This window comes from Thunnus albacares, chromosome 2, assembly GCF_914725855.1.
Source record: "Thunnus albacares chromosome 2, fThuAlb1.1, whole genome shotgun sequence".
NCBI lineage: Eukaryota > Metazoa > Chordata > Actinopteri > Scombriformes > Scombridae > Thunnus > Thunnus albacares.
The window spans coordinates 3,922,410-3,936,408 of NC_058107.1; the positions used below are offsets into that span (position 1 = coordinate 3,922,410).

A 13,999-nucleotide genomic window follows, 5' to 3' on the forward strand; every position below is an offset into this window, starting at 1 on the left:
ATAATGTTAACGTTAATAATGCTACTTACATATTTGTGTGAGGCAAAAGTATGTGAACCCTTGCTTTCAGACCAAACCTTTCCAGTAATTGTTTTATCAGCCCTGTACATCAGCTTGGAGGAATTTTAGCCCATTCCTCTTTACAGAACAGTCTCAACTCAGGGATGTTGGTGGGCTCCTTTGCATGAACTGCCCGCTTCAGGTCCTTCCAAAGCATTTCTATAGGATTAAGGTCAGGACTTTGACTCTGCCATTCCAAAATCTTTCTTCTGCTCAAACCATTCTTTGGTAGAGCGACTTGTGTGTTTAGGGTTATCATCTTACTGCATGACCCACTTTCTGTTGAGCTTCAGTTCGCAGACAGATATCTTGACATTTTCCTATAGAATGTGCTGGTACAACTCAGAACTCATAGCTGCTTCAATGATTGTAAGCTGTCCTGGTCCAGAGATACTGGTCCTGGTCCATGATACTGCCACCAACATGTTTCACAGAGGGGTTAAGGTTCTTATGCTGGAATGCAATGTTTGCTCATCACCAAACATAACGCTTCTCATTCAAGCTGAAAAGTTCGATTTTGGTCTCATCCAGCCACAGAACATTTTTCCAATCACCTCTTGGCTTCTCCATGTGGTCTTGAGCAAACCGTAGACGGCAGCAATGTCCTTTTTGGAGAGAAGTGGCATTTTTCCTTGCAACTCTGCCATGCGCACCATTGATGTTCAATGTTCTCCTGATGGTGGACTCATGAACATTGACTGTAGCCACTGCAAGAGAGGCCTTTAGTTTCCTTGACGTTACCATGGAGTTTCTTGTGGCCTCCCAGAGTATTACACGCCTGCTCTTGGTGTGGTCTTTGTTGTTTGGCCACTTCTGAGGAGGGTAACAATGGTGTTGGACACGACAATTTGTACACGATCTAGACGCAAGGAGGTGAGATCCATCATGGCGGCGCCCGGTCACTGAGAAAAAACAAACAGCTTGGCTATTTGACTTCTTTCGGACACTTTTCTTTCCATTTTTCATCACAATAATCAACACATCAGTCTGTAAAAACACAACCGGAACGCATCTTCTTTTTTTGCACACTGGAGGAATTACCAGACCTGGAAACATTCATCGATCACTATTACGACCAGTGCAAAATGGATACAACTCCCGTTGTAACTCCCCAAAACAATCATGTTAAAGGTATACAGTCCGCAACGGTAAACCATAAAATAAGTTTATATGCAGATGACATCTTACTCTACCTTCAGATCCCACTAGTCTCACTACAAGAAACCATGAACCTATTCGCTAAGCTCTCTGAAATTTCAAATTACTCAATTAACTGGTCAAAATCAACACTGCTACCACTTTCCATAAAGAGATGGAATCCAGCAGCTATACCACCACTACTCCCCTCCTGCACAGACACCATAAGATATCTAGGCATTAATATTTCCCCCAGACTATCGAGCTTGTACACTTGAATTTCAGTCAACTTATCAAAACAATAGAAGATGACACAAACAGATGGATGTATCTACCAATTTCACTAATCGGAAGAATAGCAATCACCAGGGTGACAATACTACCAAAAATAAACTACCTTTTCTCAATGATCCCAGTATGCCCACCTCTCACATGGTTCAACTCTCTAGATTCAACAATGACAAAATTTTACTGGAAAAATAAAAAACCTAGAATTAAACTGACCACTTTACAATCACCCAAAAATACTGGAGGACTCGATGCACCAAACTTTTTAAACTACTTCCTGGCTAACCAACTACAGATTATAACCAAATGGATCCATCCCACAGAACAATCCTCTCCCTGGCTAGACATTGAACAACAACATTGGAAAGAACTGGATATATCCACCCTGCCATTTATTAGCACCGCCATAAAATGTTATATACATAACTGCTTTAACAACATAACCATAGCCACTGCCCTGACAGCCTGGAAGGGAGCTCACAAAATCATGCACTTAACACACAAACTGTGTAAATACACACCAATATGGAAAGACCCAGATTTCGTTCTAGACAAAAAAACACTTAACTTCCCTGCTTGGACAGACAGAGGAACTTCGACACATAATCCAAAACTCAGACTGCAAATCCTTCTTTCAGTATCTAAAACTCAAATCAGCCATAACACATAAGATCGACTTAAAACAAGACAACATCCAATCATCCGCACTAGCAGAAGAAATAATAAAGCTCACAACACCTCATAAAATCCTCTCCAAATTGTACAAACTTCTTAACACTGGCCTGAAATATCTTTACCTACCATAAAATGGGAAAAAGATCTATCCATATCGCTAGATAACGACTCCTGAGCCAAAATCTGCACTAATACATTCCCTATGACAAATAAACCCAACCTCCAACTCATACAGTACAAGATCAACCACAGAACACAAATCACACTCAAAAAAATGCACCAAATGGGTCTCTCAGACTCAGGTAACTTCCTACTCTGCCCCCCTAACACTTCTGGAAAGAAATCACTGACAAACTGTCTCTTATATTGAACTGCCAGATTCCACTCTCCCCATCACTCTGCTTGTTAGGTGATTTATCATCAATTACACTCCCCAATCACAGCATAAAAACAACACTCATTGCTCTCACTGTCACCAAGAAGACCATCCTCTTTAACTGGAAAAGCAGAAAAAAACTCAAGTGTTTCTTTTTTTTTTTTTTGCTTACTCCTTCTCTCTTCTTACTATATATATATATATATTTTTCTTTACTGTTATCACTATTACTATTTCATTTATTTTTATTATTATTGTCATCATCACCATAATAAAAAGCGTCCTTTTTAATTAATAAACTCACACACACATAAACACACAAACACACCACTATTCCTGTGATTTCTGCTCTTTTTACTATTAGTATTATTATAATCGTTTCTATAATAACACATCTTTGTATTTCTTTCAATTTTCTCATTTTATTACTATGATTATTACCATTATCATTATTATTATCATTATTAATATTATTGTTTATTTATTCATTTATTATTTTTATTAATATAGATATATATAATTTTTTCTCTTTTTTTTTTGCTTTTTCTTCTTCTTTTTCCCCTTTCCTCTCTTCCACAGATTAATTAGCTTTTGTTTTTTATTTTTTATTTATTTATTTATTTTTTAAATATTTTTCTTTTTTTAATCATTTAGTGTTATTGTCACTGTCCCTATGGTACTACTGTTCACTGCTACCTTCAATTTGCACACAATCTGCCTGACAATCGACTGGTAGAGTCCAAACTCTTTAGAAATGGTTTTGAAACCCTTTCCAGCCTGGTGAGCATCAGCAACTCTTCTTCTAAGGTCCTCAGAAATCTCCTTTGTTTGAGCCATGACATACTTCCACAAACCTGTGTTGTGAAGGTCAGACTTTGATTGTGAAGACTCAGATTTCTCTCTTTAAATAAGGCAGGGCCTCTCAGACTCACACTTACTTGTCATCCCATTGATTGAAACACCCAACTCTAATTTCCCCTTCAAATAAATTGCAAATTCTAAAGGGTTCACAAACTTTCAAGCAGCACTGTATACTACACTGAGAGTCTGTATATGCAGGTGTGTCCTCACTAGTGCAGACATTCGGTTGTGCATCTCAGGTCTCCACAGACCATTGTGCACATGAGTAGAAGACAAAATTTATGTCATGTTGACATGGAAAGTATACTTTCATAGAGTTTTATGTTTTATTAGTAGACATCAATCATAATACCATATATCATTTATACCTGCACTAATCTATACTATTATATTAAAAAATTCATCAAATGACTGTGTGTGACTCGTAATCACTAACCTACAGAAATTGTCACCAATTGTGCAGTTCCTCTCAGCTCTATGGCGTTTTTAAGCAGGTTTCAGATTTTTACGGCCAAAACAACAAGCTGGTTTTATAGCTAATATTCTTTTGGTCAGACTTTTCTCAAACTGTTCCTCAAATGAGGAAGAGCTACACCACAGACCTCAAGGTCAGCGGTGCACAATTTTGATCCTGGAGTCATTTGAGATTAATCTACAGAGACTAATGTCCACCTAAACAAGACCTCTGGAGACCAAGTTATCCTTCCATTTGATACTGAAATACTTGTTTCAGTTTAGTGTTTCAGTTCTGTGAATTAAGATGTTGACAAGAGCTACAGAGCACAACACGAGCCATGCAGGCATGGCTAGCAGATAAGCTAATAGCATCAGCAGGTGCCACGGATGTCCAAGCAGCAATAAGTACGGTAAATGAAGTGGGAGCTACTGTGCTATATGTCCATAATGCTAAACCCATTGTTGATATCTACAATTGATCGTAGATATACTACTGGCAGGCTTGCAGAATGATACAAACACACAGCCATATAAGACTTCAAACGGAGATGGACGGCATTAATTGTGCATCAAACAATGTGGAGGTGTAAAAGACACCTTCGAGTCTATTTACATTTACAGCCAAAAGAAGGCAGGAAGACCAAAGGCCCAGAACAAAAAACAGGAGCACAGTCACACACCCACGAAAAGAGCATTAGTTGCAGAACAGAATTCATTATATCTTTTTTTGAGTCCGAATGTGTCAGACAGCAAAATGGAAATACACAAGCTGTGATGAGGTGAGTTGAAAGAGTACGCTGACGCACCAACTGGACAAATTGCTCCTCACAGGAAAAACATCACAACATATCACCTCTGTGTGAGATGGGGCGCAGCACATGTCATAACACAGAAACAGAGCAGCAGGAAACATCTTGTAGATTACAGCTGTCACAGTTGGCTGGGACACTCATGGTTTTCGTATATCTTGTGTAAATTGTTCCACTATAACTGTCCTGGATGAATTTGAGAGTTATCATAGTGACGGTAAAACATTTTCTTTTTTTATGGATAGAGATAGTGGAGACAGACAGGAAACATAGGAAAAGGGATGACATGCAACAAAAGTCCCTGGAAAGCTAAAGTGAGTTAGTGTAGATTTTATTTGTCCATATTTTAAAGGTGTCTCTCTCTGGTATTCCTTCCACCACCCCAATACAACTGATGGGAAGGGAATTTCATTTATGGTGTCCAGAGCCTTCATAAATTACAGTTTAAAAAATCTCTCTTCTTGCAGCACAAGATTTCAAAAACTGAAACTATCTGCTTATACCACTAGAGGGAGAATACATGTTTGTTAATTTGGTGAATCAATCCTTTTAAAGGGCCTGTTGATATCCTGCCTGAGGAAATCATGTCAATGAACTGAGATTGATGATGAGATGAGATTTAAGTCAATTAAATAATCAGAGTAAACCTACAGGAGCCTGGAGTGGCTCCGGTTGCTAATAAAAGATTTTGAGATAACTTTAAATAAAATAATAATAATTTAAAAAAAAATCAAGTTCATTATCTGAAAAAGAAAAATGCCTTCACACTTCACTTAATGAGTCTGTAAGTATCTAATTATTTCCTAGGATGTATCCTGGAAAGAATTATTTTATTTGGTACTAATTATAGGAAAAAATGTTACTAAGTTCCGACATTTAGTTATATTGGGTTTATACTGCTCCATTTAAACTCTAATAAATATTATTTTATTGTTAAATTATTATTATATTAACTTTATCTACATTCAAATGCATGCTTAGCTGTGGACACATTTCACATTTTTTCATCTTCTTCATCCATCTCTTGTGTTCTAACTAACGTTGCACTAGTAATTAGTATCTAGACATGGACCAATTGAACATTGTCTCTATTTTATCTATAATCAGTCCAAATAACAAACATCAGCTCCTTCATACTTAGCATCAGTCATGTTTTGGCCCAACCTTCATCAAGCACTTATGGTGTACCAACACATACTGTGGCCACTCATTAAATTTACCATTTGTTGGACTACATGTGTGCAAAGATCACTTTTCTGGTATGACTCCCTGTATTAAGATTTTAATGACAAAGCTATTTCCAGGAAACAACTTTTTACTTTATATTCCACTACATTATAGCTTTAGTTACTGGTGACTTTGCAGATTTTACATACAAAACATATTATCAACAAATAAAATATGTTGAATTGTTATAGAATTGTTATAGATAACCCAACAATATATAAAGCAGACCAAGTGCAACATGCATTAAAATGCTGCTTCCATGTTAATGCATCAGTGATAATAATATAATTAGAAAATATACTGTATAACAATAAAACATATGTATAGGTAAAATTCTGCATTATGAGTTCTTTTACTTTTGAAACTGTGTGAACATTATGCTGATAATACTTCTGCACTTTTACTTGAGCAATGTTTTAAATGAAGGATTTTTAGTGGTAACTGAGTATTCTCCATTTACTTCAGGAAAGGATTTGAATACTTCTTCCACGACTGTCATTATCTGAGACTAACAGGCTTCTATACTTCATGGTCTATTCAAATGGGTTCATCATGTAGTCATTTCCCAGTCATGAGCGCCATTTACATTTACATTTATACTAATTAAATAATGATCATGACACAACGGTTTGGTATCTCAAGATAACAAAATATTTCATTTATTATTGAGGAATCCTTAAACATTTTCAAGATGACATACATAAATATTAGCCAACACAGCAGGGCTTTGAAATGAGACTTTTGGTCTAATAAAAACATATTTTTGTGTGAATTCCTCTGCAATCTACACATCACAAGATCCACCAACAAATTTGACTGTACTCGTTAGACCATCAATTGGACATATCAAGACAAAGATCATGATAAACCCTTTAAACTGTCCAAACCTCATCTTCATCATGTTGGTCAGACTGCTGTGTCTGCTCGGCTTGTTCCTCCTCAAGCTTCTCGACATGATACATCCAAAAGTTTTCCATGGCTGTCAGACAGTGCACAAACCAACCCAGTTGGTCAAGTGTCCCAGATGAATGCCGGCTTGTAGACAAACGTAACAGCAGTGTCTACAGTGAGTCAGCTGCTCAGGTGACACCCAGGTATCAGATTCATCATGGAATCAACAGGCTGTGTCTGTCTGCCGGCCTGGATTTACTTTGTTGACAGTGTGATGTCATTTTATCTTCATTCATCAAATTCATTTGCAGTACATTGTGGGCACTTCATTTAAATGTAATATTAAAAAGAAAGTAAGTAAGTGTTATTCAAACACACAGTTTGCAGGTATGTTCTGTTCATGGTGATGCCAACACGAAAACAGCCTCCTGTTACTGGATCCTCACTGAATTATTTAACTTGTCATACCCTTTACCTTTCTCTCTCACCCATACTGAATAAATCATTGACGGGAAAGAGGGGGAGAGGCAACAGGAGGTAGGGGGGTGGGAGTAGGAGAAAAATAACACATGACTGTTATTTCTATTCACGCCAAAAACGATGTTTGGATTAATCACCATGAAAGATCCAGCACACAGCAAAGGAAAGTCATCTGAGACAGAGCAGTTCTCTACAGGGCTGTCTGATGTTAATCAGAAGTTGTTGGTTTCAAATCCTGGATATCTGTTTACCACTTAGGTGCTGCAGTGCTTGGTTCCTAACCTTTTTGACTCATGGCCTGTTAAAATGAAGCTACTTGCGACCCCTTCACACAGGTTGTTTATGTGTGTGAGGTCTGAGCAGTTTCACCAGAGTGATGGGTTCATTTAAACCCTTCTTATAGGGGTAACGCTTTTACTTTAAGTCCCCATATTCAGTATTTGTAGGCAGTATATAAACTTTTAATAAATTATTTATAACACACTATAATGTAGTTGTAAGCAGATAAGGACATTTTACGTGTTAATTAATGTACGGTATTTGTCAACAATTAAAACTTCTATGATGACATTTTACATTATTACAGTTGTCATTCATTATCTGATTATACAGCAGCATTCACTTATGGGTGCCCACGGGAGGAGTTGTTGTTGACTAATACATTAATAGACACTTATAACTGCTAACAGCTACATTATAGTATGTTATAAACCATGTATTTAATGTTTGTACACTGCTTATTAATGCTAAATAGGGGTATTTAAAGTATTGTTACCCTTGGGGGCCTGAATTGTTAAATAATCTCATATTTCACAATAAAAAAGAAAAGATTAGAGGAAAATTAATCAACTTGAGACCCCTTGGCTGGCCTTCAATTTGGGAACCACTGGTGATATGTGATGTCAGCCCAACATGTGACAGGCTAATATAACATACATACAGGGTAACATATAATCTGTGTTTAAAACAGTTGTTTCAACTGTTTTGCATTTGTCTTCATTGTTTTAAAAAACATTGGCCTGATATGTCTATTTACTCCATATTTCCTCAATAGCAAGTGATTCTTTCTCTCATTTGAGTCTTCATTGATAGATTTTTTAAAACATTTTCTGTATGATTATTTTCATTTAAGGTTATGAAGATTATTTCCAATTTGGATTTGACACAGTCCAATCTTCCCCTCTCCCCTATTTGAAAAGAAAAAGCCCAAATAATTATTCTGCATTTGCTGTCCAGTATTTTATGTCCAGTTTCTATTGAATTCTATGGATCTTGAGATAAATTGTTTTTCTCATCTGAGAGGTGTCATTTATCAGTTACTGATGGCATATTTGTCTCATGAGCTTACCATTTTTTATTGTTTCTCACAGCCTTTGGCTCCCATATAAAGATGACAATGTTCTATTTTGTGTGTTTAGTGCCTAATGTTACATTATTAATAAACCTAATGTTGATAGTGTATTACTTTCTTTTGCAAAAAGATGTAAGAAGTAAAATTAGCTAACAAGAGCTGAATGGTGATAGGTGGTGATATTCACTTCAATATGGTCTGTTTTCTTGGAACCAGTAGTGTGTGTGTGTGTGTGTGTGTGTATGCATTTTTCTATCCTTATTGGGACTGTTTCTGATATAAACACAAACCTTATTGGGACCTATACTCCTCATGGGGACCAAAGCGCAGTCCTAATGTGGCAAAACGTCATTTCTGAGGTCCTGGTTAAGGTTAGGGGTCAGGTGTGAATTCAGGTTAGGTTAAGGTTAGGGTTAGGCATGAGTTGGTTAGGGTTAGGGTTAGGGTTAGGCTGTACAAAATGAATGGAGTCAGTGCAAGATCCTAATGAGGATGCTTTTCTTCTTGAGTGACTTCATTTGGTTAATATTTCAAACAGTCGCTCATTCTTGTGCTAACACAAATCTCCTATTCTTTCTCTCTGTGGGGTTTACAGACTGTGTAGCAGGCTTCATGCCAGCTATTGTTGGCATCTTCACGGAAATGACTATCTTTGTAGTAGTATTTACTCTACACACAAAGAGGGACATAGAAAGAAGCATATGTCAGTTTCTGTTGTCTTTGAAAACAATGTGTTGTTCATTAGCCCATGGACTGCCACACTCAGAAATGCAGAGAAATCAATATAGCATGTAAAAGCACACAAAAAGAGTCTGTATAAAGGACTGAATAAACGTGTTCTGTCTCTGCATTGAACTACTGTACACTTCAAAAGGATAATGCTAGGTACGATACTGCAAATTGATTTCATTCATATTCTTGAATTTCATTCATTTGCTTGCTTTCACAAGTGTTTGTGTGTGGTTTTCAAAAATATTCAGACATGGCAACGGTGTTGCTATAATTGAAGCTCTACCAGGGCGCAGGCTCCTAGCACTCAAATCCCTGATGATCACGTTCATATTTTTAACAGCAACACCATCCACACTGTGTCCACACTAAGGGGACACTACTGTAATGTGTATTATTAGCAATTTCACACTTTTAAATGTTGTATCTTTGGTCCAATCATTTTTTAATAATTGTGGTTGTAATATTCTGTTTACATTGAATAAATATTGACTGTATCATTTCTTAAGGCTGTGAGACGTTTATGATTTGTGCATACACATGGTCTAAGGCAGTTTTAAATTTGTTTGCAGAGTAAGAACAAATTCAGGTAAGAACATATTGATGAATCCCGGAAATTTAGCTTAAAACGTTTGTACGTATGGTTTAAGCACAGATTTGTGTGTACATACTGCTTATCTCTCTCAGAGAGTAGTTCTGAGAGAGAGAGAAAGAGATTCAAAATGTAATCACTGTTATTACTCTTTTGAACCCGTGCCCACATTCTTTAGGGCCAAGCAACATGTCACACTGCAGCGGTGTGGCTCACTGACATGTTTGTAATAGTTTTTGGACAACAAACAGTTGATTGTTAGTTTGGCTCTGCACATGAGATGTTGACAATAAGAAAAATATAGAAAATCGCCAGCCTTGTTCTTTAACTCTAATGGTATTTAACTACACACATACTGTGGTATAGGTTTCATTTGTCCAGGCTTTGAGATATACTGTATGTCTCTGAGATTTCTGTTACAGCCTCAATAAATTGAACAAGTCTCTGTACACCTGAATATATGACAGGTGCATCAGAGGAAAGCAAAACTTGAATAATAAAAATTAGAAAACTCCAGCAGACTGTCACGCTTACTGCTGGAATATTTATTGGTTTCCAATGTTTCATTCTCTTCAACCCTCATCAGGGATATACCTGATAAAAGCAGAAAATGGTTGTGCCTCCAACTCAATACAATGGAGAATAATGGAATTTAATTTGTGTTGTTCACAACAATGAAAAACACAGCGTTAACAGTTTTCATAAGATCAATTTCTTTGGAAAAAAAAAGTAGCTTTAAATAGAGACAGTACACCATCTCAGAGACAGATATCTCAATTCTGGGCAAATAAAACTGAACAATGTGCATGGCTAGATACCAGGGAAATGTGGGGTTTTTTTTCTTTTCTTTTTTGTAATTTGTGTAAATCAACCATTTATATTCTCTAAAAAGGAAAAAATGAAAAATCTAAAAGCACGGACACTACACATAATTTAAAATGTCTTGATGTTCTGTGTGTTCATCTGCAAATTAATCCAGGGAAGGGCAGCAAAATATAGAGAATAGAGTAAAATGTACTGTGAGTACTGTCCCAGACAATTACTGTATAACACCATGTCTACACAGGCTGCGTAATGAAAGCAGCATGTCAGCAGCCCTGCATCAGAATCTACACAGGATGTCTTCAGCCACAGTGTGACTGTGTACTTGTGTAGTCGACATGTCAGCGTACCTTTCAGTTCACCTCATAACATCTTGTGTGTTAGGCCATATTCAGACCGAATCAGGCGGTGCAGCGTTCAGCCGCAGGGCTGAGTGGAGGTGTGTGGGGTTGTGGGTGTGAAAAGTTGACTCTGGCTCAATTTTCCGGCCGCAGTCCGGTGCGGTGCCGCATTACGCATTACCCCCATTCAAATGAATGGGAGGACTGGTGTCACCTTACCCAATACAAATCAATCAATAATAATCTGAATTTCTGTACTTACATCTCCCCCCAGTGTTGGTTGCAGGTCACACTCAGCAGTGGGGCTCAGGTCATGTCTCATTACCCAAATGGGCTCCTTGGGCTCATCAGGTGTGTAAGGAGATCTCACCGTTCGGGTCTTAACCTCCTCTATGGCCTCCTTAATGTCCTTGATGGCCAGAGATATAGCGTCCCGCTTCTCCTGACTGTTCCTCACTGCCACCGGCTCTTCTGAAGGGCTGACAGCCTGTTTTCTGGCTGGCTTCCCTCGGTTGGCAGCTTTGTGGTTTTTGTCAGAGTCAGTTTGGGACTCAGGTTGGGATTTTTCTTCTCCCTGCGGTAGTTCATTTTCTTCATCAATGGTGTCTTCCGCAGCACGCTGGAGACTCTGAGAGCTAAGGCTTTCTTTCACATCGGCCACAATGTTGTTAATGTCCTCCTCCTGGTCACAGCTGTCGGCACGTGGGTACGGTGCGAACTCAGCCTCTTTCTCTGGACTGTCTGACTCGCCGTCTGAGCGTTCGTCGTAGTGGCGAAGACGGGAGCCCACCGCCTCCTGCTGATGGTAGTCTCCACCTCCCACCTGGCCCTCTAACAGATGAAAGCCAGCCCTCCTCTGCTGGAGAGACTCTGTGTCCTCAGCCCCATCTGCAGCAGAAGAAACTGACGTGGGAGCATCACAGATCTCCTCATAAACATGCTCAGAGAGTGAGTAAATGTCATATGGCTCAGAATATGCTTCGTCTGCAAGTCCTGCATCTAAACTCTCCAAGCTCTGACCAGCTGAGACGTCACCCCTTCCTCCAGAGTGGCCGAATGGTTGAGTGTAGACATAGTTGGAATAGCCAGTGTTCAGCATCTCCTCGGCATCATCCTGTCTCTGGGGGTTTTGGATGTCAGGTAGAGGCTCATGTGGCAGGGGTGGGGGCTGAGGAGGATAGTTAGGATGTGGATGGAGATGTTGCTGTTCAGCCTCAGCGCTCTCAGTGTACCCCTCTGCCTCGGGCCGTAGCTGGACTTCATAGTTCCCAGCCTCGTCCTCTGCCTCTGGCTGCCCCTCGGGTTCCAGAGACATCATCACCAGGCTGTCATCTCCCTCAGCCCGGTCTGTGTGGGTATGGAAACCGCTCTCAGTGCTTGCTGAGCGGGCCAGCACTGAATCGTCCCTCTCTCGTTCATCCTCGTGGGTCATGTCTGTGTGGTGTTGCTTCTCCTGTTGCTGTGCTAAGTGTTGTGCTCTCTCTGCTTCTCTCTGCTGTCTCTGTCTGTGCCTCTGCTGCTGGGCTCTGATGCGGGCCTCACTGTCGCCCTGTCTGCGGTAACGTGTCACTGCGGCTCGGGGAATGGGATGGGGCTGCAGAGACTGTGGAGACTGAGCTCCATGTTGCATCTGCATGTCTTGCTCCTCCTGTGGCCTGCGCTGCGGAGGTCCCCTGGCTCTGCTGCCAGCACCTCCTCCTGCCGGGGTCTCACAGCGTCTGTAGCGCTTTTCCTGGTTGCTGTGGTTACGAGATCGGCTGCTGTGGTTGTTGTGGCGATGGCGAGAGGGAGCGTCAGCCTCCTCCATCACCTCCTGGCCAAGCTCCGTCTCCTGGGGGTTCATGGTTCTGGTTGGTCCAACGATGTCAGAGAATGGTTTTAGTAGTCCATCATCAGCAGGAGCCTCTAATATGCCAGGGCAAACAAGGGCTGCTGGGAAGAGACTGAAAGAAGAAGACAGAAAGGGGGAAATCTGAGTAAACAAAGAGGGAGAGATATGACAGAAATGCACTTTTTTTTTGAATGAATGAATGAATATTTTATTTGTCATACATTATAAGGAATAAAACTTAACAATTTGTGCGGATATGCAACTGAGAAAAACATCTTCATACATGTTTACACTAATCCATTTCACACAATAAAGATTCACATCATCAGTGACTGAAAAAGGAATGGGCTGAAGCCCAAGGCTTATTTTTACCTACCCTATACAATCCATAAGATGACCCACTTTTAAGTTTCTGGTCAGAAACAGGCACAGAAAAATTCTTCTCTGTGTTCTTGCACAGATGAAAAGTAGGTGGTACTGGATACTTGGTGACATGAGCAGAGTGCATAGTGCAACATGGCTAATGGGTTTATGATCATTTCATCTGTTTTCAACTATCAAGCTCTCCATTCCCTTAAAGATCAGCACTGTCAAGACAATTTGTTACTGGTTGATGGCACAAATCAGAGTTCACCAAAGTTGAAAGATTTGTGCAGATTTACTTCACCACTGCAAGAGCAAATCACAGAGCTCTTAGCTATTTTAAATGCTGGTGGCGCCAGGCTTTAGAGATGCACTATGTAAGATTTAATCAGAATTTAATTTCAACAGTTATCAACAGACTGTTGCATGCTCTAGGAGTATCATGAGATGTTACGCAAGGAGGTGAGTCAGGTCACTGAGAAAAACAAACGGATCCTTGACTATTTGACTTCTTTTGGATACTTTTCTTTCTATTACTAACAACAAAGTAACCCACATCTCAGTCTGTAAACCACAACCGTAAATGCATTTTTTCATGCACTGGAGGAATTAGCAGACCTGGAAGCATTCATCAACCACCATTACAACCAGTACAAAATAGATAAAACTCCTGGCACCCCTCAGCAAGATACGGCACAGCATTGTAAAAG

General features: G+C 39.4%; 1 protein-coding gene across 2 annotated transcripts in view; it reads right to left on the bottom strand.

The window, feature by feature from the left end:
• Nucleotides 1-13,999, bottom strand: part of apba1a (amyloid beta (A4) precursor protein-binding, family A, member 1a) — an 82,652-nt gene that overhangs the window by 26,986 nt on the left and 41,667 nt on the right. For both annotated transcript variants that reach the window (XM_044363573.1, XM_044363563.1), the window contains exon 3: nucleotides 11,358-13,038. In XM_044363573.1, coding sequence (XP_044219508.1) covers nucleotides 11,358-12,938 — 1,581 coding nt within the window. In that variant the 5' untranslated portion in view covers nucleotides 12,939-13,038. The remainder of the gene's footprint in view (nucleotides 1-11,357; nucleotides 13,039-13,999) is intronic.